Genomic DNA, 23539 nt, shown 5'->3' on the forward strand with positions numbered 1-23539 from the left:
CGAGATAATTGCTTATTCTGCGAAATCTGCAACTGTCAACTTTCTTTTTCTTTTTTTTTTTCGTGGTTAAAAAAAATCTAATCTTTATTTAAAGCTTCGTGGGCCATATTACTAAAAAGGAAGAAATACTGCTGTAAAGAAAAGCACCTATATATAGTGAGCAGATTGCAACAGTATTAAACAAGCTCTTATTAGTTTTGCTTATTTGAAAAAAAAAAAAGCATACAGGGATGATATGTACATGGAAACGTGTTAACCAATTAATTCCACAGTTGTTGAGATGTCTTTTCACAGATAGCAGAATCGTACTGAGGCTGGATATCATCTGTGATTTCCTCTGGCTTCTTCTAACCTTGACGGCCACTTTCTGCCTCTGGGCGAGTTTCTGGACTCGTGAGAGGAGTGATCATTAGCAGATGGGTTCGCCTCGCTCTGACACTAATCTGTTTTCTCTTCTTTTCTCATCACTTTTTCTTCTTTGCACTCTTCTCTTCTCCCTTTCACTGAGGTGTGATACTCTTTTATTTCTCCCTTATCTCTGTCTCCATTTTTTGTCTTTATGCCTTCTTTCAGGTTCTGCATCACGATGAGCCCCGGTGCGTCCGCTTTTTGTCTGGCATTTTCTGACAAATACATTCATATTACTTGTTCTATCTTGACAGACCAAGATGAATGTTACCGATAATTGTGAAGCGGAAAGCAAATTATGCCAAATAGTCAATTAAAAATGAACTAAAAAGTGCGAATTTGTTTTCAGTCTTCCGGAGGCAATACTTTTGTAGAACCATCTGTTTTTGCAATTAAAGCTGCTACTCCTTTGAGATTAGCCTCTACCGGATTTGCACATCTAGAGACGGACATCTGGACCCATTCTAATGCGCAAAACACCTCAAGCGTGTTCAAATTAAATGGAGAGGATCTGTGAGCATACATTTAGCAGTCTTGAACACACATCAGGATTGCGGTACCGCGCGCGAGCTATTTTTAGAAACACAACGTCACGATGACGTCACATCACGTGGTACGCAGTAGGGCAAGCTTGCATAGTCCGCCGCTGTTTCGCTGTAAAAGAGACGTGCGTTACCCTTGGTTTTACTCGGTAAACGACTGCTTTTTCCAAATCTAAGACCATGGTTTTTAAACATTGTTGCTATGGAACGTGCAACAGCGACTCGAGGTACGCTGATCGGCCGCATATGAAGGATGTTTTCTTCAAGACTGCCAAGGAGAAATGTGTACGCTTGGAACACCGGGGCGGTCGGCCTACACAACAGTTCAACCCGGAAAAGTTACCAAATTCAAGTACATATGTAGCAAGCATTTTGTCGGAGGAAAGGGCCCAACCGAAGAACATCCTGACCCAATTCCAGCGACATCAAGTCAAGGTAAGAGTATTTTGGTGGCCGACATGTTAATAAAGTAGCGCCTGCTACCATGATCGCATATAGGCTATCATGGTAGCAGGCGCTAACATGATAGCCTGCTACCAGGATAGCTTACTCAAAAACATTTCAAATGAGACAAACATTAAACATATACCCATTCCTGGACGGTGATTGCAAACAACAACAACAAAAAAAACGGCCGACGCTGCCATGATCGCCGCGCAGGAAAAAAAAACAAAGCTTACCGTTCATCAACTGGCCAGTTTTCCAGTCTTTTTAAGCCCTCGAACCTCAAGCCATCGTTTGAGCTGAAGGTTGGTGTGTTCTTCGACAGTGCGACCAGTAATCCGTGTGCCTGGGACATCGTCTTGGGAAAGTTTAACGGCTGTAAAGTCTGTCATATCTGTTATCCGTGCGTTCTCTCCTGTATGCCCTACCTAAGCGGCAAAAGGGGCGTTGCTCTTGAGACGGTGACGTCACGTGCGCGGTACCCACTCTCGAATGTAGACCCTCCAAGGTTGGTGTCCTGCAACTTTTAGATGTGTCCTCTGGCCTGCACACCTGGATCAAGTGGCTAAACTGGTTCATCAGCATACAGTCAAGCTAATGAGCTGATATTTGAGTCAGCGTATCAAAGCAGAAACGCATCTTAAATATGCGGCGAACCGGATTACATGGATGGACTCTATTTACTAATCAAGTGATTAAAATTCTTTTAACTCTAGTTCTCCAAAATCAAATGCAGCGCAAAGGGGGCTGTGCACAAATTAAGCCAAACTTTTCAGCTTCTTATTCGTTGAATCAAAATTGAAAGAGCATGTGCTGCTGCACATTCATATCGCTTTCCGACTCTGTTGCACTTTGTTTTGATCCATTGCATGAGAATCCCTGCTGGTTGTGGCGTTAATGTGAGAAAATGCAAGAAATAGCAACGCTTTTGCAAGCCGCTACACGCTCAAGGTGGTTTAGCGGGTATACCTGGAGGTGTAAAAAACAGCTAATAACAGACTTGTTTGACTGTATTACAACTATAAACATTTTTGACGCTCATGAATCATTACAGGCACACACCCTGTGAACTTATGGCTTTTTCATGCTTCTTCACTGACTGACAGACAGGGGCTCAGACAGGGGCTCGTTTAATCAGGCCTTGCAAATATAATGCAAACTATAGGGTGCAGCGTGTTGTTCTGTTTTGTGACCTGTTTTGGACCGCTGCTGTCCTCACAGCTAAAATCTCCGATAGTTTTGGGCCGTTCAGAATATTGTAACTTCAAGTCATTACTATGTGCTCCTTTTTCTCTTTTTAGTCTGATTAGTCTGGTGATAATTAACTTAGACATCTTTATTTGTCATTTTGTATGTACAGAGTGCATACAGAACGAAACTTCGTTTGCATACAGCTTGCAATTAAATGTAAACAATTGAAATGTAAACAATGCAGGAAAAATGCAGCAGTGATTAAAAAGTTAACAATTGAAATGTATTAAAAAGTAAACAATTGAAATGTAATGTAATAATTTGTCGGCCATTTGTATTAATTGTAGCAACAAGAACAAAAAAAAAACAACAAAACTGATATTTTACTTTTTTAAGAGGAATTAGCTGGGTTTGGATCATTTGGACTGTTCTGATTGAGGCAAATGGTGAAAAAAAACTTAATTTCTGTTCATTATTCCTGCTTTGGGTATTATTCTTTGTATATAACAACGAAGGAGCAGACATCCGTCTTGTGCGGTAAATTATGACACAATCCACCATAGAGATCTGAATGAAAGAAGGAGACGTGAGGCCCCTTCCAACTTTTATCCTCGTTTCCCCCCACATGACGAATCGACACCACCAGTTCAGCATCATTACCTGTTTAATTAAATAACACAACACTGTTATCTTAAAAATAAGTTGCACATTTATATTTCAGTTTCAAATGAGCTGAAATGGTCATTTAAAGCGGTGATAGTTCTGGGAGCAACATAATTTTTCACCACCACCATCATCATCATCATCATCATCATCATCATCATCATCATCATCATCATGCAGGTCCAGTTAACAGAAGCAGAGGAGAAGGTCAAAGCGACGGTTCTGTCGTGGAACCTCCCTGCCGGCACCACCTACCAGCACCTGCTGCTCGCTGTGGAGGAATGTTCTCCATCCCTCGTCACGACGAGCCTGTGGATGCTTGTCAGCCTCACCGCCGACGTTCCGCCGCCTGATTCTGTGCTTTGGCTGACGTCTAGGATAACGTTACTGCTGTCGTTGGCTGTTACAGCTCAGGTAGGAGGCACTGGGGGGGGATGTTTGCAGAGGTAATGTTTGCTTTTAACGGTCCTGGCCACCTTATTTTTTTAAGTCGTCTGCTTGGAGTTACTCCAAACAAATGACACATTCTTTTGTTGGTCTGGCTCACAGAGCAGCTGTATTTATACTGAAATTAAATTAGCCACAGGTGGAGTTTGTTTGTTTATTAGGGGACGTCTGAAGGCAAAGATGTTGCACTGCATTTTTTATTACAGGTAGGATTTGATGAGATAAAAATAATCAATGTTGGACTTTTGAATTGTCTCTGAATTGTATTTTGGGTAATGACAGCAAAAGGGGGAACTTAATGCAAATGCACGCCACACTTTTCACAGTTTTATTTGTAAAAAATAAATAAATAAATCTGAAACTCCTATCATTTTCCTTTCACTTCCACACACACACACACACAATAATATACTACTTTGTGTTGGTCTATCACATAAAATCACAATAAAATACAGCAAAGTTTGTGGTTGTGACATGGCAACGTGTGAAGGGATGTGAATATTTTTTCAGGGCATGGTATCCTTCAGATTTTGCGACCACCTTTACATGTTTTCATAAAGGTGTTTGACACAAACTGCCCTTCTGAGGCCAGTGACGAGTGTTTGCGATGACATTTATTGAAATTGTAAGTAACAACCTTCAGTTTGTGCCACTTGAGAAAAAAAAAAAACTTAGCTATCTGCAGACAGATCAAATAGGATCTATTCACTCCTCGATCAGAGAAATGTTCAGTGTTTGTCTGGCTGCAACACGGCCTTAACATCCAACTGATCCAAGTCTGGGCATATATACTGTAAATGTAATAGCAATCCTAGTAGTACGACCTCTCTTCTTTATTGTAATATGAATGTAGGCAGTATTTTTACTTTTATTTTTACTTTGTTGCAAAATAATTGAAGGATTCACGAGTTAGGTATTAAATAATGATCACTTTTAACAATAACAATAAACACAGGGACACTACAGCTCTCAACAAGTGTGTGAAGATCAGAGATCAGAAGAAGACTTAATATGCCCCCCAGAGGTACTTTACTGCCCGTGCCAAGGTTGTTTAGCTGTGATAGTGATTGTTTCGTTCCGGTGCCAACCTTTAATCCCTAAACTTCCCCTGAGTGAACAGATCAGTTAAGTCCACTGATTGCTTCCCTGCTTATCTAACAGACGGACACACCCGCAGCGTTTGGTTTAACCGTAAATTCAAATGCAAAATGCTGAGCGACCTCTAATTGCAGTTTGCTGAGTTTACATGACGCGACCCGGAATCTCTGGCCCACTGCTAAACATTAAACACCTCTTTGTGCAAGTGTGACTAAACTGACATGCCTGGAAAGGGGAACCGATCTTCACAATATAGCTGGAAGCACGCTGGCATGGGTGTTACACGAGCTTTTGTTTACATCTTATGACTGTGTTTGACCCGTTGTGGTTCAACGGTGACTGAGTGAGACCAGTGAGGAGGGTGAAAGGCCAGCAAACCTTTTTGCATTCTGTGCTGTCACCACAAACTACGGGGTTGCTTTATTATTAGTGCACAAGTAGCACAAAATTGAGTGAGGCGTGCATTTATATGAGGCCCCATTTTTTGTCCAATACCCCTAAGTAAAATCGAATGCAACCACTTGCTTTAAAGGAGTCACTTAGTGAGTAAATGCAGTCCACCTCTGTGTAATTTATGAAGGTCGTTTAGCAAAGGAATGTAAGAAAGAGCAAAAGGCGACCAAGAGATTGGCTAAACCTGAAGTAACAGTAGAGCTTTAACCAGAGAAGCAGCTGAGAGCCTCACGGTGACTCTGGAGGAGCAGCAGCTCAGGTGTGAGAATCTGGGGACAGGAGGACTATCAGTCATGGACTCCACAACTCTGAGCTTTATGGAAGACTGACAGGAATAAAGCTATTGTTGCAAAAAGAAAAAAAACTGTAATATATCCTGTTAAAAATCATAGAGGGGATGCTGCTCACATACGGAAGACAGTGATCTGCTCAAATGAGGCCAGAGTAGTTTAAAAAAATAAATAAAAAATAACACTGCACATGAACCTAAAAACACCATTCCCAATGTGCAACACGGTGGTGATGGCATCATGCTGTGGGGTTGCTTTCCTCCAGCAGGGACAGGAAATCTGGTCTGATTTGATAGGATGATGGAGGGAGCTAAATACATGGCTGGCCTGGAACAACAGGCATGATGCAGGGTGTAAAGGGACTAAAGTGAAGGCTCAGTTACACTTAGCACACAGCCAGAGCTGCAACAGAAGACATTATATTCAGGGTCAGAATGGCCCAGTCAAAGCTGAGACCTGAATGTAACTGAGAGTATTTGCAGAGACTTGAACATTGATGATCACAGATACTCTCCAACAAATCTTTTGCAATGAAAACTGGACAAAATGTTCAGTCTCTGGATGTGCAAAGCCGATAGGGGCAAAAGCCAAAAAGACTTGCAGCTGCAACTGCATGGGGGTAGGTGTTGGCCTATTACACACATGCACTACAGGCTTGGTTTATTACCTAAAACGCTAACAAAATAGTTCAAATTTGCATTGCAACAACGTGACAAAATGTTCCACGTGTGTGTATACATTTGCAAGGCTCCGTAGTACAAAATGTTATCCCATTTACATGCCATTTCACCACAGGGCACGTGCAATGAACTTCTCATTAGGGACACTTTCTTTTCCATCAGAAGCACTTTATTATTCTGCATTCACAGTTTTATAACACCAACCGTGCTGGGCTAACGCCAAACACCGTTTACTGAGGCAGCAAGAGCAAACTTTAAAGAGCTGCACAAATATTTCCTAAAGTGACAATCACATCTGTGTGGATATCCTGCTGAGGTGTAAGTTTGCAGTTTAAAGTTGCTTTGCATAAAGTTTACCGTTGACCTTTAATGGGTCTCTGAGGTAAAAGTGGAGTCGACAAGAGGAAGTACCTCAGTCGTGCTTTCTTTGCTCTAATGCTCTGAGATTTTTGAGGTAACAGCTCCCGTTGAAATAGGTAACTACGGAGCCCCTAAAGGGACAATTTAGGGAAATAAAAATAAAATAATTACTTTCTCATGTGCACCGGATAATTTCAGCACCAGAAAGTAGCTGGTGCACACGAGAAAGTTTATTTTTTTTGTATTTTTATCCCTTCAATGTTCCTTTAGGGGCAGAGTAGGCGACTAATACTGGATTTTACTTTATCTTTTCAAATGATTCCAGACCATAAATTACCAAAATAAAGTGTAGTAAACACGATGCACAGCCGTCAATTTAACTGTAGGAGGTAGTATGTGTGCACCCATAATCAGAAGTGCTAAGAGCAAAACATTTTTGACCTAACAGGGTCACGACAGCAAAACATTCAACACGCCCGTCATTAACTCTCGAGCGCATCAGTCGTCTTCATCTTTCAACACGCTGCCATCCAACAAAGGAAATCCTGAGACTGCTGCGGCTCTGCGGGCGCGTGTTTAGAGAAGCAAATGCAAAACGCGCGCCGCGCTGCGAACAGCGCCCTTACAGTTTTTGCACCGCGTGCGAAAACACCCGAGCGAGCTCACGAAGAAAGCGAGGAAATAATTTGCAAGCCCATTTTCATAGTGGTTAGCATTTCTGCGGCGATAAGGCAGGTGTTCGCTGCAACCCCCCCTGTCACGACAGGTTAGTATAAAGCACCTTCTGTTTGGAGCGCTGAAATCCAGGCAACGGGGCAGTGTCTGCTTCTCCTTAATATGCAAAACAAGTGAGGCCAAGCGATGAATCGTTCCAGCAAGCGGCCCCCGAAAGGCCCCGCGGTGACACGCCACCCCTCAGAGTCTTGAGCGTCAGGTTTCGCCAGGGACAAACGTCTGGTCTGTGAAATGTGAGATCAACGACCCGTGCAGGAGCTCCCGCTCCTCGCTGCTGCTGCTGTTGCCGGGCGTGCCGGCCGGGCGCGGCTTGCCCCGGCCGCCTGCCTGGCCTGATGCCGTCGTTGAAGATGATGAGACACTCTGTGGCAGAACCGCTTGCAGCCTCCGGGCCAGCTGGCGAGCCAGCCACACGGACAGAACCTTGCACAGGAGTCTGGGCCGGCAGTGCCATCTGAACTCGCCGCTTTTTGTCCCTTTTCTCACCTCGGCCAGCTCCTGGATGAGTCCGCTGAATTCCTGCGGCAAGCAGTAGCGAGGGATCCCTCTGAAGGCCTGCGGGATGTCCCTGCTGTGGCAGAGGCCCTGGAAGTAGACAATGGCGACGTCTTTGCCTTTGCCCTCCTGCAGAGCCCCTTCTAAGCGGGCCAGAGCGGCCACAAACACAGTCTCTAGTACCGTAGATGGCTCCTTTTGCGTGTCTTCATCCTCGAAAGCTTCGACGGCTTTTTTTCCCAGGCATTTCTCTTTTTTATTTTTCCCCAGCCTCCATCCAGTGGGTTTTAAATAGTCCTGCGCCGAGGCTCTCGTTTTGTCAGATCTCCAACTGTCATCTACTTGCACCCTTTCAAGTCTCCATTTCTTATAAACCCGTTTGGCTTCGGGACTCCAGACAAAAAGTATTTTCCCCTGCGCCTCGTGGATAGCTTCCCACTGCCCGTACAGCCAAGGGAGCGGGCCCAGATCCGCCACGCTCGCCCCTTTCCCGGCCGGGCTTTGAGAGCTTTGGGCCCAAAGAGCGGTGTGCACCGATGCGTCCAGTTCCTCCTGCAGCATGGAGGCCAAGGCGCACGCAGCGGAAACGTGGGTCGACTGATCCGACGAGCAGACCAGCAGCAGCGGCCGCTGGATGGTCAGCCACCCTGGGTGCGAGGAAAACACAGAACATGCATTCATGCCATGCATTCTGCAACTCAATCTTTGTGCAACGTGAACGGACAGAGACGACAGAACTAACCTGCCATTCCGCTCTTTGTGGCACGGTGGATAAAAAATCCAAGTGCTGTGCAAATGACTAAGAATATCAAAGCTCCAACTGCACACACGCCCCACCTGTTATGTGTGTCTAGCAAAAGAACAAATAAAAAAAAAAATAGCTGGTTTAGTTTTGCTGCTACTCAGGAGTTATGCGAGCGTTCATGCATGCGCTGAAAACACACAAAAAGGCCCGTGTACGTGTGATGCCTTACAGTCCGGGCACACGATCCTTCTCCCAGTAAGAGCTGGAGCCGACTGCCAAACCTGCAGAAAAAAAAAACAAAAAACAAGCCAAGAGCCTCAGAAAGAAAATAAAACACGGTGCCAGAAATTCATTCCTGCAGTATTTTCTTTACCTGCACACATGGCCTCTCAGTAATGTCTCGAATGGGAACATTTATCCTCTGATTGGTGGCCAGGAACAGAAGAAAGAGAAGGGAAAAGTTTTAGATGCCAGAAATTATAAGTACTGAATTTTACATGCATTAAGAATGGGGAAAAAATGAAGTGCTGACATGTAATCTGTTCCCAAAACAATGATTGCCACGCTAATTAAACCTTTGAAGAAACGGCAATGACAGCCAACCTTGGTTTTAAGGTTTGCAGGATTCTGTTTTTATACAAAAAAAGGTTTTAACTCACTTTTAAATACTTTGCCCACCTTTCCTTTTCAACCAGTGAGTTATGATTCAGGAGATTTCATCAAATCAATCCTTTCCTAAAAAAAAATCCTGCATCTTTACCTCAAGATTGCTTGTTTATGGAAGAAAAACAGTCTCATTGGAATCTGCCTTTTTTTTAACACTGAATTTTAAACACCGAATTTCAAACAATTAATTTTTTTAGACATTGAATTCCTTACACTGAATTTTAATCTGGTAAAAATTTGGCAGCAAAAAATTCACCTGTTAAAAAATTCAGCTGCAAAAATTCACCTGCAAAAATTTACCTCTGATGTTACATTTTATTATATACCCTCTCTGGTCACTTTATTAGGTACAGGTTTTTATTTGTTTGTTAAATCAAGTAATGCATCAACCAACTAAATGATAGATTAGACCATTTTTCTTCAGACTGTGGGAGGAATCTGGAGTACCCAGAGACAACCCACGGCTGCGTGAGGAAAACATGCAAACTCCTGCAGAATGACCCCAGTGGAACCATTCGAACACACAGCATTCTTGTTGAAAGGCAACAGTGCAACAACTGCACCCCCATGCAGCCCCAAATGGCAGCATTTACCCATCACATGGTATCACTTATGTCTGCAAAGCTCTGAAAAACAAAATATCCAGTAACCTCGTTGATGTCAGGGCTGTGTGATGTCATCACATCGATATGGACCAAAACCTCTGAGGAATGAGGATTAATGCGGTTAGAAAGGAAAAAGGGGTTTAATTTGGTGTTAGAGAGATGGACCTAATAAAGTGACCAGTGAGTGTATTTTTAAAACAGCCTCAGTCTCTGACTTGTTCTTCCAGCTGCTCCCTCTAGAGGTCGCCACACCAGATCATCTGCTCCTGTCTCACTCTAAACTAGGGGTGTCCAAACTTTTCGGTACACAGGCCAAAATTGTCAAGTCAAAGGAACTCAAGGGCCAAAAAAATTATTATTTCAGTTTTATACTGTTTTTTATTTTATTTTACATTAATAAATTAGTCAAGATTTTTTTGTAGGTAATGAACGTGTAAATCATTGTAGAGCCAAAGTTTAAAATTTGTTTTTGTTTTTTTTGCTTATTTGACTCTTTAACAACAATAAACTTTAAAGTTGTTCTTTGAAAACACTTGTTGTAATTAGCCAATTCTAATCATTAAATTCAAAGCAGATTTTAATGCACCAAAGTCTGCTGCATTTGAGTAATTAAATGTCAGATGTTACTATGAAATTAAAGAGAATGTCAAAAGAGTGTTTATTAAAAGAAGAATACTTTGTGTTGTACTTAACATTTTCAGTTGTAGGATTTTAACTTTTCTGCAATTATTTTGCCTTAATTAAAAACTAAAAGCTTCCATCTGCATCAGCCACCTGTGCCAAATTTTTCTTGAAATGCAGTTGGTGGGCCTCCCAAAATCAGTCCAGGGGCCACAAATGGCCCCCGGGCCGCACTTTGGACATCTAGGCTTACCATCCTCGCCCTCCATGCTAACCCTCTGCATATAGACGCTCAGAGCACAAAACCTAAAATCTGGAAGATTTCCTGAATGCCTAATCTTAACTGCGAGGATAAGAACAAATAAATCTGCTCATAATCAGTCTGCTAGAAAATACAGATAAAGTAACATGACAAAAAAAATCTATGTATGGGCTCATACATGTTGAAACACAACCACCATCATAAAAACAGGAGGTTTCACACTACATCCATGAACCGTCTCTGTGTTCTTCGTCTTTTCCTCCTTGTTGGGAGCTCCTGTTTCAATTTCCAGTATATCCACTATTCCTCCTCTCTGCCTGTCGACGCAGTCTCTGTCACCATTCATCATTTCCAATCCAGTCTAAAAAAAATGGTTGACCTCATGCACTTCAATCCATCCAAGTTTATTTTTCTGCAAAGGCTTCATGTGATCACCTACCAACAAAATTATTTTTTTAAGGGTCACATTTGACCTGACTTTTCCCCCCCTTGGTGTTTGGGAATTTAAATTTAATGAAAAGGTGCCAAATATTGTTGCGTTTACCTCTTTTAAATTTGCTCCTTTGCATTTATTTGCATACTGAACATGTAAACTGACCATTGTTCCAGAGTGAATTTGCCCCCTGGGCACGCATCCCGACTCGGTGAGGACACAGAGTTGAGCTGAGAACTTTGCAGGCACAGCGGAGGTAATATGCACGGACATGCTCTGTCTGCCGGGTGTGATATGTGTCTCCCAAGACGATTTATCTGTGAAGGTCAAGAGATTGGAGTGAAAACACTCAGATAAACTGTGACGCATCACTGCTCGTGTATACATACTAGCTCTGACTCACCTGCCTGGAAGAAGCAGGAGATGTTGTGGCTGTCTTGAATGGAAAACTGCGAAAAAGAGTAGAAAAAAATGAAAAGAAATGTTCGCATTACAAACAAAAGTACAGGAGCGAATATTTCAGTGGAGAGTCTCACCTGCACACATGTCTGGGGGTGTTTATCCACTGTGGATATTTTGAATTTCTGTCGAGAGCAAAAAACATTTGTTAAAAAAAAAAAAACACAGTTTATAACATTTTATTATTTATATCTAAAAAAAAATACATTTTCAAATGATTTTACCAGGGTTTGCTCATCTTCCTTCTCCAGGGTGGAGTTGGGAAGCGGTATGCAGGCGTTGTCGTGCATCTTCCAGCAGAGGGCAGCAGAGATGTTCCGTGTGCTGGCAGGACACTCAGCGCTCCACAGCAGGTGGGACTGAAACACCTCCACCTCAGACGTCTGCAGAATGTCTCCGATGTCTGGCGAATTATGTCAAACAAACAAACACTGATTTTAGGTTTACCAAGAGAGGCAGTTGAGACTACCATTTCTGTTTTATTCTGGTTACCACGGAGCCTGCTTCCAGTCTCCGTGGTAACCACTGAGCTATATTATACACTGGAGTGCTGATTTTGCCAGAAAACTGAAGTCACTGGCCGCCATCTTGCTACTCCCTACTCTCACAGAATCCCATAGGATTTGGTTGCAACAACAAGCAGTTTTCTGGCTGTGTGAAAACGTTTCACAGGTAATTCTACAGTCAGTGGATGTACTAACACTATCAACTACTAGGAAATGAGGTGCTGAAATATTTTACATGTTATTGATATTAAATATACATATATGTATATATAAATATGTGTAGTGTATATATGTATATATATATATATATATATATATATATATATATATATATATATATATATATATATATATATATATATATATATATGTAAATATATGTTTTTGTATATTGTTATTTATATATTTATAAATGTTATATATATATATATTTAATATTAATAAAATGCAAAATATGTCAGCACATGACTTTCTCAGTACTTGCTAGTTTTAGAACATAACATAAAAGTATATGGCATTTGACATTTTAAAAGTTTAAAAGTTTTAAGCCCCCCCTGAACATGAGAAAATCCTCGTTATTCGATGCTGTAGCGCACATATTCCCTAGTTACTGGGGGGAAATAGGGAGTACCAATATGGCGGCTGGTGGCTTCACAGTGACTCGTTTTAACAGCGGGCGATTAGCACTCCAGTATATTATATAGCTCAGTGGTGGTAACCAATAGCTGTATTTGCCAATTGACGACAGCGGTTCCTACGACTTCCTTTAGTGCTTCCTGTTTTAGAGTTGTGCAACAGATCAAGAACAGGCACTGTTCTTTGAAGTGATTTTGGCTGCAAACACTGTTAGCAGTGAGATTTGGGGACAGTGCTACACGGCCCGCAATGCAGAAGGGATGGGGATCTTTAATTCAGACGGTGAACCCGGACAGTACTGGATCTGGATGGGAAACGACAGCCTTAGTCCTGCCCCCCACCTGAATTACCCTGAGAGAAAGCCATAGTATTGATGTTTTTAGCGCACAACATAAAACCCCAAAAGAAGGGGTACCATGAATAAAAATACAGATGCCTACCTGGACATATAATCATAAAAATTTCACTAAATTCTTTTGCTGAAAATTTTAATTGTTTGAAATATTGAGTGAGGTTTTGAAAGACGAGTCATGTTCCAACTCCTAAAGAATTATAAGTGTAAATTCATGCGCTGTTTGAATGACTTAAAATACCCAGTAGTAAGAGCTTTGGCTGTTTTAACACATGGTGACACAAGGTCTATGTGTCTTTTTATTTTGTGATGGGTTTTATTCTGCGTAAAGATTGCTGTTTACACATCTGTCCAGGTGTTTTTTTTTTATGATATGGACAAATTTATTCTAAAATAAGGCATAGGGATACTAAACCGCTTTCTTTTCACACATCCAATGGATGTTGCTAACTCGTTTATACATAGACACCTTGTCGAACACTGACAAACGTTGACGTCGCCACCATATTGGAAGTGGCACAGTAGTGCAATTTGGAGAAGATGACTCATTCGCATGCTGCGTGGATTTTCACCAACCCATTCACAATACAAACCACATCTACTGGTTTTATCTTTCACAGGTAAGAATTAACATATACTTATGTTTGCATTTATTTATCTTAATGTCATAACATCGTACATATGTGTGCGGGCTCCGTTGCTTCTCCGTGTTTATTCGTTGCGCCTATGCACAGCAGTGGCGATTTCTCATTGAATACTAGGGAGGCTAAACGTCCCCTGTAAATTTTATAAAATAATTGGTCAAATATGCATTGTTAAACTTCACAACTGGCTCACAGGGAGTGCTGGTACAAATCAAATGTATTGATGGCCATGTCTTTTGATGAAACCATCTCAGGGATGTGTTGTTTGGTCAAGGATGGCGTTTTCAGATGTGAATCGTTTTGAAAGAGGATACAGAAAACATGAGCGGAGCAAAGAACGTGTGGTTTCATGTGCAAGGTTGAGTTGTTTGGGGAAGGTCAGGGTTGAACATGCCACCAGTGAAGGTGTGTGCATTCAGGTAGCAAAACACAATGAAACAGTGAAAAAAAAAAAAACAGGGGCTGCTTGAATCGACTTACTGATGTTACTCAAGAGCTGGCGTTGAGGGGGCATGATGAGGGCAGTGAATCAGCCAATAAAGGGAATTACAGAGAATTTACAGAAACGTTAACAGAATATGAGTCTCGTTTGGCCTCACAATTCCAGTCATCAGCTGTGTTTTCTGCTACGTCTCATCTGATTTCTGCTATTGCTGCCGCTGTTTCTGATGAGATCAAAAGTGAAATTCAAAGGGCCCCATTTTTTGGAGGGAAGTTGGACGAAACTACAGATTTATCATTGGTCGTCATGTGGATAGTGAAGGCAAAAAAAAAAAATGTTTCATAGGATTTTTTGATGTGTCAGAAGGACGAGATGCTCGGTCTGAGTTTGAAGTTTTAAGCCACAACATGCAGAGCTACAGTTTCAGAGAAAAACTAATGTCCCAAACCTATGATGGGGCTGCGGTCATTGACTCCATGTCCTGCAGGCCAAGGTTAAATAAACATCTCCCAGTGCTACATGTGTGCATTGTTATGCACACAGGCTGAACCTAGTGTTGTCTCAAGGTGCTGAATGCTTGCCTCAATATTTTTTGCAACTCTCACTGGGTTTGCCACTTTTTTTCAAAGTATACAAAGAGAATGTCATTTCTTGGGTCTGTAGGGTGTTTAAAACTGCCCAGAAATGCTCCTACTAGGTGGAACGTTACATTGGCATTGTGAGCAGTGTGGCAAATAATTATGATACCCTGCTGCAGGTTTTTTTTTTTTAAAAGCTTGCATCTGGAAAAAACAAACTGGATGATGAGACAATAGATTGTGCCAAAGGGTACATAATGAAGACGGAGGACTTTGAGTTTGTTTTCCTTTTGTACACGTACCACCAAATCTTCAGTGAAACTGATGTTGTTTTTGACATCGTCCAGCAGAGGGCTTTGGATGAGGGGTTTGTGCAAAACTAAAATTAAATCTCTCCTGGCCTTTGTCAAGGAGAAAAGGCCAGAAGAGGCTTTTAAAGTCGTTTCTTCAAAAGCAGCAAATTTCCCAACAGACCCTCGAGGTGAGCGCATGAGAAAGTGCCGTCGGTCACAAATGCCTGCCTGACCCTCAGGATCACTACAGAAAGCTGGACAAAGCTGACAGAACAGGTTTCAAGACGTTGTTCAAACTTAGAAAGTCTGCAGATTCTGGAACTGGTCGATCCAGGGAAGTTGGATGAAAGGAAACAAGTGTTTCTAGAGCAGGCATTCCCAAAGTGTCCTGAAACTATATGGTCATTTATTCGATTCAGGGAGACTAAAATCTGAACTTCAAGTTCAAACTGGGACTTCTACTTTTCCTCTAGAGAGGAAAACTGTGTGACTTTTTGGTATGTTTTTTTAAAGACATGGAATGAGATGGTGCGATGTCACAGCTGTACAAGCCTTTGTGTTTGGTCGCCACAATAGCAGCTACATCAGCGTGTGTAGAACGCAGCTTCTCTTGCTTAAAAAGAGTCAAGTCATACTCACGCAACTCAATAAGCGTTAAAGCAAACTTGCCCTACTGGCCATTGAGAGGAAACTGGTCAAATCAATGGAAAAAACAAAAAACAGTCAGCTATAGTATGACAGGGTCATAGACCATTTCCTGGAAAAGGAGAGATGGGCTGATTTTGTTGATAAGTAATGTGTTTTATGTGACTCAACATTTGTTAATGCAATACGTTCGTGTTTGGGTTAAATGAACATCATTTAGCCTCCCCTGTTTCAGAGACCAGCAGCCGGCACTGATGCACGATATCGTACTTCTGGTCACCCGGTCCCTTCGTTCACTGACAAATATAGCCAAAACAAACTGTAAAACGCGGAAAAAATATATAATAAACCAACAGGGCGCTAATGTAATCCAAAAACCTTCGTATAAAACAAGAGAGTGTTACCAATGCAGAAATTCATGAAGCCATTGTATGAGACCAGGCCTCTTTAAGTCTCCTTTAGCAGTATCTTTCATCAAAGCAAACTTTGGTGCCTTGTGTTTAACATTTAGCCTTCCATAACGGCAAATGCATTTTAATAAGTAGCAGCCTATGGCATTGGCAGGATAATTCAGAGGTGTTTAAATCCTCCCAGCCACAGTGCAGAGGTTTCTGAGACTTTATCTGTCTTCCCACAAGCTTTAATTAGACATATTTAAATAACGTGCTTGCGAAATGCATACAGGCTCTTTCCTCAAGAGAGATAAGATGGAGCACATTAATGCTATTCACAGAATGGGTTAATAAATAACAAACCTAAGACACTTGGGGGGGGAGAAAGTTCAGTGCTGCTTTACGTGAACAAATGATCCTTTATCAAGCGGTAACTTTTCATACTTCTGTCGCCGTTCACATTAAATAAACATTTTATAGGGTACTCAGCGTTTCAGTTGAGCAGCCCTGCTTTAAGCTCCCTAGATTAAGAGATATGTCTGAGTGGCTGGGTGAGAGCATTATCTTGCACAATTTATGGAGTTTTGATGAAAAACTTTCCCAGCACACAACACACTGTGACGAGCCTGGGTGTTAATTCTGGTGAACTCTTTAAATATGTCAGTAAAAAAAAAAAAAAAAAAAGGTTCCTCTTCTTAGGATTTGTTACTTATTGCTTACTACCACGACTGACTGTCAAGTTGTTGCAAGTTAATAAGGACAAAGCCAGCGAAGAAGGAAAAAAAAGCTATTTGCTTTGGCCACAATCCAGTAAAACATATTGAATATGTTACAGAATGATGCATATCGAATTTATCTTATCCTCAACATTAACACAAATGTTTTTCAAATGTTGCTGCTTTAGTAGTGGGGATTATTGTTACAATGTTGATTAATTGTATTAGTTTTATTAGCTTAAATAATATACTTTTAATCACAAAAATAATAATAAAAAAATGAATTTCACTGTTTTTTGTTTTTGTTTGCCTGTTTTTTCCCCTCTGGCACAAAATAATCAGCGTACCTCTGCAGCATAGCCACATCTAGAGCAGGGGGGTCGCCAGATGACATCTCTGGAAACGCTATTAAGCAATATCTTGATAAGCTGAGCAGATACTTCATGTTTACACAGCAACATTCTTGCCTACATCGTAATAGTTACTTTTGTGAAAGTGCAATATATCAAACTTTAATCACATTGTTTATGCGTTTCTGAGCTCATTTTCATGCAGATTTCTGAATCTGCAACGTCAAAGAGTATTCTAGTTTTAATATAACAAATGAACGCCTTTAATGGACGATGTAACTTTTTTTCTCAAATATTAGCGACTTTTCATATCAGAGAACATCCAAGTTTTCTCTTACAAACATGTGAACTGAACCCTAAGCTTCTTTGTGGAAATTTACTCCTCCATGGCCAACAATTTATTTTCATTAATTTGCAATGGTCCTAATACGATAATGTCATAACACTGTCAGAAAAAAGTCATAATAGTGTTAGAATAATCGTAATATTATCAGAATGAAGTCATACAGTTGTTTCACAGTCCTGATACAAACAATAATTTAATGCTGATGTGCTAAAAATATTTAGTATTTCCTTTTCCCTGAAACCGATACAAAAGTATTCCTTTGCAAGATACTCAACATTCCCTCATTTCAACACTAGGGAAAAGATGCATTGTTTTGCAAGAATTTGCGTAAAAATTGTTACTTTATTCTGAGTTTTGGGCGTTTTTCTTTGGGGGGTCGGGGGGCCATATCTCTCCCTGGGTTTTGGGGGGTTATAGGCTGTAAAGTTTTGGAACCCCTGAAAGAGCTTTCCACAACCTCTAATCAGACAAAACGAATATAAAGTTTGCTTTCTCCAATTAGGGCAGCAAACGTGCTTTAAGTCAGTGGCTGCCTATAAAGAAATGCATGCAGCAACTGTGACGCTGTGCCAAACCGGCTTCACATGCGGGAGATCGCAGTTTGAAATTTTGCTGCTAAAACAACAGTTTTCTGGATCAAGAAGTTGAGTGTGAGAGATTCAGATGGTGAAAGGAAAGCAGAAGAGGAATCCTACTGCAGATGATTTGGACTATCTGTGAAATCATTTATTCTGGGAGCAACAAGGCAGGCACAACCCAGAATCCCTTGCTGTGCACTTCATGAATAAAGTGTTGCTTTAAAATCAACCTTCAAAAGCAACTTTTTTCCAACAAGGGACACGCAGAGTTTGGTTATAACCTGTGTATTTTCAATTGCGATGGAGTTGAAGATGAAAGCAATCAAACTGCAGAGACAAATTTCCCCTGATCTTAACCTAATTGAACTTCAGGGTTTCAGTCCTCAAAAAGCAGGCGGAGAAACAGAAGCTGACAACTAAAAGTCAAGAACAGGTCATCATGCATCACCGTGCATCACCGTGCATCTGGATTTAGACGTGAAGTCGACCTCCAGCATGTCAGTGAGAATTATAGAAGTTTTTTTGGCTTATTAAACCTTTATTTACCAGGTAGTCTCATTGAGACAGGAGTTCTCCTTTACAGGACAGATCTGTTCACAATACTAATAGGATTTTGGTTAAGAACATTGGCAAAATGTGATTTCAGAGAAACAACAAAAGTAGGCCAGAGATGTTTTTTTTCATATTCTGAGCTGACTTCACAGCAGTTTCCTGTAACAGATTTCCCTTTATATAACAACATCCTTCTCAGCAGAATCGTTGCTGGAAACTGCGCTTACTTTTAAAATGAGCGCAGAAATTAAGTCTGAGGAAGCTCAAACTTGAAAAAAACAAAACAAAAACAACTCTTACAGTCTGAATTCCCCGAATAAACAACGTCGGGTTTGAGTTGCGACACGCTAAGAGGTTTCCCCTTATTGAAAAGAAGATGATTCATTAACCACACTCACCAATAACGGTTTCATTTCCAAATGGGCACTTTTTATGTCTTGAGGCATCTGTGTAGGTGTAATACACCTGCCAGTAAAGACAACGGATATACAGAAACATGAAAACCACTGGAGAATAACCAAAACGTCATTAAAAAAAATAACCTTTTTCAAAATTTGCATGCCACTCACCTCAACACACACACACGGCAGCAGATGGGGGATGCTGAGGACAGCTGAGCGACGCTGAAGTGAAAAGAGCAGACAAGGGGGACATAAATGAATAAATAATATAGATGTAATGCAGATAAACAGACCTTGAATGCTCACAGTGGTTTTTGGATGTGGCCCGCTGCAGTGCCAAGGATTCCTTTCATAACACCACCTGACATTGACCGGGTCTCCAGAATCCACATACACTGAAATGGTTTTGGACGACTTATTCACAGACAGGCTGAAGTCTGGCCGAGGATCTAAAAAAAAAAAAAAAAAAAATCTAATCAAAACAGCTTCAGGATATGAGCAGAAAGGGTGAGTAAGCGGCTCAAAATGAAGGAAAACCTCAACAATAACACTAGTACACTAATTATCTTTCCTTTTATTAGCTTCTGATCAAGTTTTTGTTGCTATGTAGACTTTTTCTTTACACATATGTGTCCACCTTTTACCCTTCTGACCAAAACCATTTAGAAATAACTAAGTCAGGACATGACACTGAACAGAAGTACGTTTTTATCCTGCAGATGACATCAGGATTAGATTAGATTGTTGAACCATGCCCAAAAACATTTTATTTCTACGATCTTAAACCCAAAACTGCTTATTTAGATGCATGTCAATGTATATCAAATGATTCTTTGAAAGTGGAGATTCTTACTCTGCTAGTTTAGTTCTCAGTGAGCCTTTCAAAGGACTTTTAATTAATCCAGGGTGGATTATAACCTTTAACGTGTTAAACTGAACATCTCTGCAAACATCGATTGATCTGCAGCGCGAACCAGGAGCGTTTCTCATTGTTTGGAGGAGCCTCTTAACAGTGGGAAAAAAAAAGGAATCTATAACGCTGTTTTAATTTAAAGTAGCGCGCTTTTCAGAGCTTCCCAATGGTGGCGATTGAAACAGACACAGAACCAGCACCACCACGAAGGCCCAGCCTGATTCAAAGACAAGCCTTACACTCAGTAAAGTTTGGATTGTACTGCCTGTAAAAAACGTTTGCAAGTCGTGCAACTCGGACATTTCCCAATGCTTCTTTCTCTGCACCGTTAACATAGAGGCTGATCTCAGAGAGCTAGAAACCAGGTAAAAGAAGGGAGACAAGAGCAAGATAAAAGATGAAGTCAGAAATTTTAAATACCTCACCTGGTACAAGGTAATAAACACTGCAGTTTGTGGATTTTGAGCTGTACGACACAGTGACATTCTGTCTAGTTTCAGCTTTGAAGGCACTTTCAAGCATCCACTGAAAAAAGGGAGAAAAAAAGAAAAGTGTCAAAATGTTCACTCATATCTGGATAAACTGTCTCTATTAGATATTATCTGATATAAACCCTTAAGGGAGTTACCAGGGAAGTTTTCTTTAGATTCTTGCAACATCTGATGTTGAGGTCAATCCCACTCTAGAGTGCAACAAAAAAAAAAAGGCACCATGGTAAACACATTATAATCATCGCAAACTGTGATATCATAACGGCAAAATGGAAACAATGCTCAGAAGCAAAAAATAACCTTTGTTTTGCATTTCGTGATAGGCGAGAAAACCTCTTTATGTTGTCCGTGGATTTCAACCTGCAGTGACTGGCCTGGAAGAAAGCAGTCCAAATGTGCCAAATGAACCACAATGAGCGCTTGAAGAATGACAAAATGTTCACAGATAAATGTGTAGCAGCACGTTAACAAAAATTAAAAATTAGGTTACCCATTTTCTTCTTCATCCAAACGACCCGGAGTGTTATTATTTCAGCATATCCTCTCTCTCTGTGTATTAGTGGGGTGGAGGTCAGGGTTATAGGACACTGTCCCTCAGCAACATCTGTCCACACAGAGACCAGCATTAGTGCAACCTGGGGCCAATACAAGGGGTCTATACATGTTTTTAGAATTTTTATTTTCTATCAGAAACAAGAAACAACAACAAAAAAATTGTCATTCTAAAATGCTAAATATTTTGCTGAATTCATACATTAAACAACCTTTATGCTTTGTGGTGAAAACTGAATAAGAAGACATTTAAGTTTCTATTTTTCCCTTTTTTGAAATAGCAAAAACATAAAATAACCCTTCCTTATTACAGCGCCTGCAACACATCTTGTGCTATCAAAATATATTAAGCTCTGTTTGAAATCTGAAGTCGGATTTCTTGACGAATTAAACCATCCTGAAGATGGATTATGGCTGCTGCATAAACTATTCATTTAAACATCTTCCGGTTTGGACATTATAAACAAAGTAGCACGCATATATAATGTTATATATATATATATATATATATATATATATATATATATATATATATATATATATATATATATATTAACATTTTTGCTATATTGTTTTAAAATGTGCGTAAAATAGAAATAAATATATTGCTTTAAACTTGCATCGCTGACCGTAGTAGCAGCAAATGCAGATTGTTTTCCCCAGTTTGGAACTAGATCGCTCCCACCTGTGATATAATTCCCAGTTCCGACTTTCAGTACATTTAACATGTGACGTCACTATGGTAAGGGGGTGAGCGATTTTTTAAATAATTATTTAAAAAACAAACAAACAAACCCACATATTTTTTCTCTTTTAAACACTTGTCCACATCCAAGCACCTCAAACGTTTAGTTCATATTATTTTTTAATCGGTTTTATTCTGGTTTGGCGGCGAAAGAAAAGCTGCGCACATCGAGGCGTGGAGAGGAAACAGCGCCTCCCACAGTCAGAGTAGAGAACCGCTGTTTAGGAATGTGGATCATGTTAATTCTTCGTCCCTCTTTGCCTATGATCTAATGTTTGCGTTACTCTAAAGACGGAAAATCGAGCGGAAAGACATTTACATTTTTACACGTCGGTTTTTTTCAGTTTTTTTTTTTGTGTGTGTGTGTGGCTAAACAAGAAATATCAACGTGATATTTTGTATTATAAAACAAAAATACCCGTTTTAAGCAAAACATGCACGAATAAAGTTGCTGAAGGGATATTGTAGAACATTTAATGAGAGAAAAAAAAACATTTTCAGATTAAACTCACCTGTTTGGTTAACCTCCTAAAAAAAGCAGAAAAGAAACAATACGTGAAATGCGAATCATTTGACAAAGTTATATATATATATATATATATATATATATATATATATATATATATATATATATATATATATATATATATATATATAAAGAAAAAGACAGCCTAACATATAATCCGTCTTTTTTTTGTTTGTTTATTATTATGTTTGGCCTAATTGTTTTAAATCCAGATGTGGTTAAATCCGTGCAGCAGGTGAGGGCTGCGTGCGTCTGACTCACCTGGCAGGCCGAGCAGCAGCCCACCTGCAGGGAGCACAGGGCGGCGAGCAGCGCTAAGGCGGCGCAGAGAGGCATCTTAAAGCGGCTCAAAGTCCCAGAAAAGTCTGCTAAACACGCCGCTGCTCCATCGTTGAAGCGGCGAGCTTCCTGCTGCTTGCTGCCGCAGGTGGCTTCTGGTAACAGCCGTCAGCGCGGCAGACTTACTGGAGGAGGTTCTTCCTCCTCCTCCGCGTTTACGGAGGCTTGGTTTCCCAGGCTGCCGTGGCGCTTTGAATGACTAATAACATTGAATGCGTCACCCTCTTGAAAAAAACAAAAATCTTTCTGTATTTACTAAGGTTATATTCGTCTGACTTTTACATAATTTTTAATTATCTTAAACATTTGTGAATGCCAAAAAGGACAAAAAAACAAACAAAAAAAAACAGCAAAAATTGTTCAGAAGCCAACTACCTTTTCACAGCAGTGTATAAAGCAGATTATACACATCACATAATCTGGTTATAACGCTGGGAAGTACACCGAGTTATCCAAGAGGCTTGAAGTAAAATACGTAATATTCTTTCCTTTTTAATTGGGACTCTCTTACATTGGTTGGCAAAAGTATTCACACCTCTTTATTATTATTATTATTATTGTTGTCGTTATTATTAGTCTTGCTAAGTATATTGTTGCCATTTTATGTGACTGTGTGGTACTAGCTGTGAAATGAAAGGATAATACAGGGGTATGAATAGGGCTTTGATCTGAAATGCTCCTTTGTAGCTCCGCTGTATATTTTAGGCTCTTTGTTTTGCCAAGAGGTGAACCTTCACGCTGGCCTCTAGTCGTTTCTAACATATTATATTCCAAGGTTATCCCACATTTCGCTCCATCCAGCTTCCTTATCCCTGTGGAATAAACACTCCCCCGCAGCATGATGCTACCACCACTATGTTTCACTATGGAGGTGATGTGTTCAGGAAAATTAAGTCGTTTTTTTGTCAACACCACAGTTTTGCTTGCAGTCTAGCATGTTGAGTT

At 40.5% G+C, this 23539-nt stretch overlaps 1 protein-coding gene across 2 annotated transcripts; it reads right to left on the reverse strand.

The window, feature by feature from the left end:
• Positions 1-6170: 6170 nt before the first annotated feature.
• Positions 6171-22772, reverse strand: LOC105927036. 2 transcript variants are annotated; one of them, XM_012863624.3, is made up of 17 exons: positions 22517-22772; positions 22242-22257; positions 20923-21036; positions 20733-20806; positions 20570-20623; positions 20367-20466; positions 19335-19477; positions 19197-19250; positions 19026-19092; positions 11822-12000; positions 11675-11722; positions 11542-11587; positions 11304-11455; positions 8925-8972; positions 8781-8832; positions 8549-8656; positions 6171-8453 (listed from the first exon to the last, which is right to left on the reverse strand). In XM_012863624.3, the coding sequence occupies exons 1-17, from the start codon at positions 22589-22591 to the stop codon at positions 7507-7509; spliced, it is 2277 nt and encodes a 758-aa protein (XP_012719078.2). In that variant the 5' UTR covers positions 22592-22772; the 3' UTR covers positions 6171-7506. The 2 variants fall into 2 exon arrangements, with proteins under 2 accessions (XP_012719078.2, XP_035995032.1); XM_036139139.1 differs by having other exon boundaries at positions 19197-19477.
• Between the last annotated feature and the right edge of the window lie 767 nt (positions 22773-23539).

Source organism: Fundulus heteroclitus, chromosome 1, assembly GCF_011125445.2.
Source record: "Fundulus heteroclitus isolate FHET01 chromosome 1, MU-UCD_Fhet_4.1, whole genome shotgun sequence".
NCBI classification, from domain to species: Eukaryota; Metazoa; Chordata; class Actinopteri; order Cyprinodontiformes; family Fundulidae; genus Fundulus; species Fundulus heteroclitus.

Bases quoted from the DNA above. Each gene is read 5' to 3' on its own strand.
- LOC105927036 (XM_036139139.1), bottom strand. From the start codon at position 22,591: ATGCCTCTCTGCGCCGCCTTAGCGCTGCTCGCCGCCCTGTGCTCCCTG. The intron at 19,093-19,196 runs GTGAGTGGCATG...CTTTACTGGCAG, and splicing joins TGCCGTGTGTGTGTGTTGAG to GTGTATTACACCTACACAGA. The intron at 11,588-11,674 runs GTGAGACTCTCC...TCTTTTTCGCAG, and splicing joins ACCCCCAGACATGTGTGCAG to TTTTCCATTCAAGACAGCCA.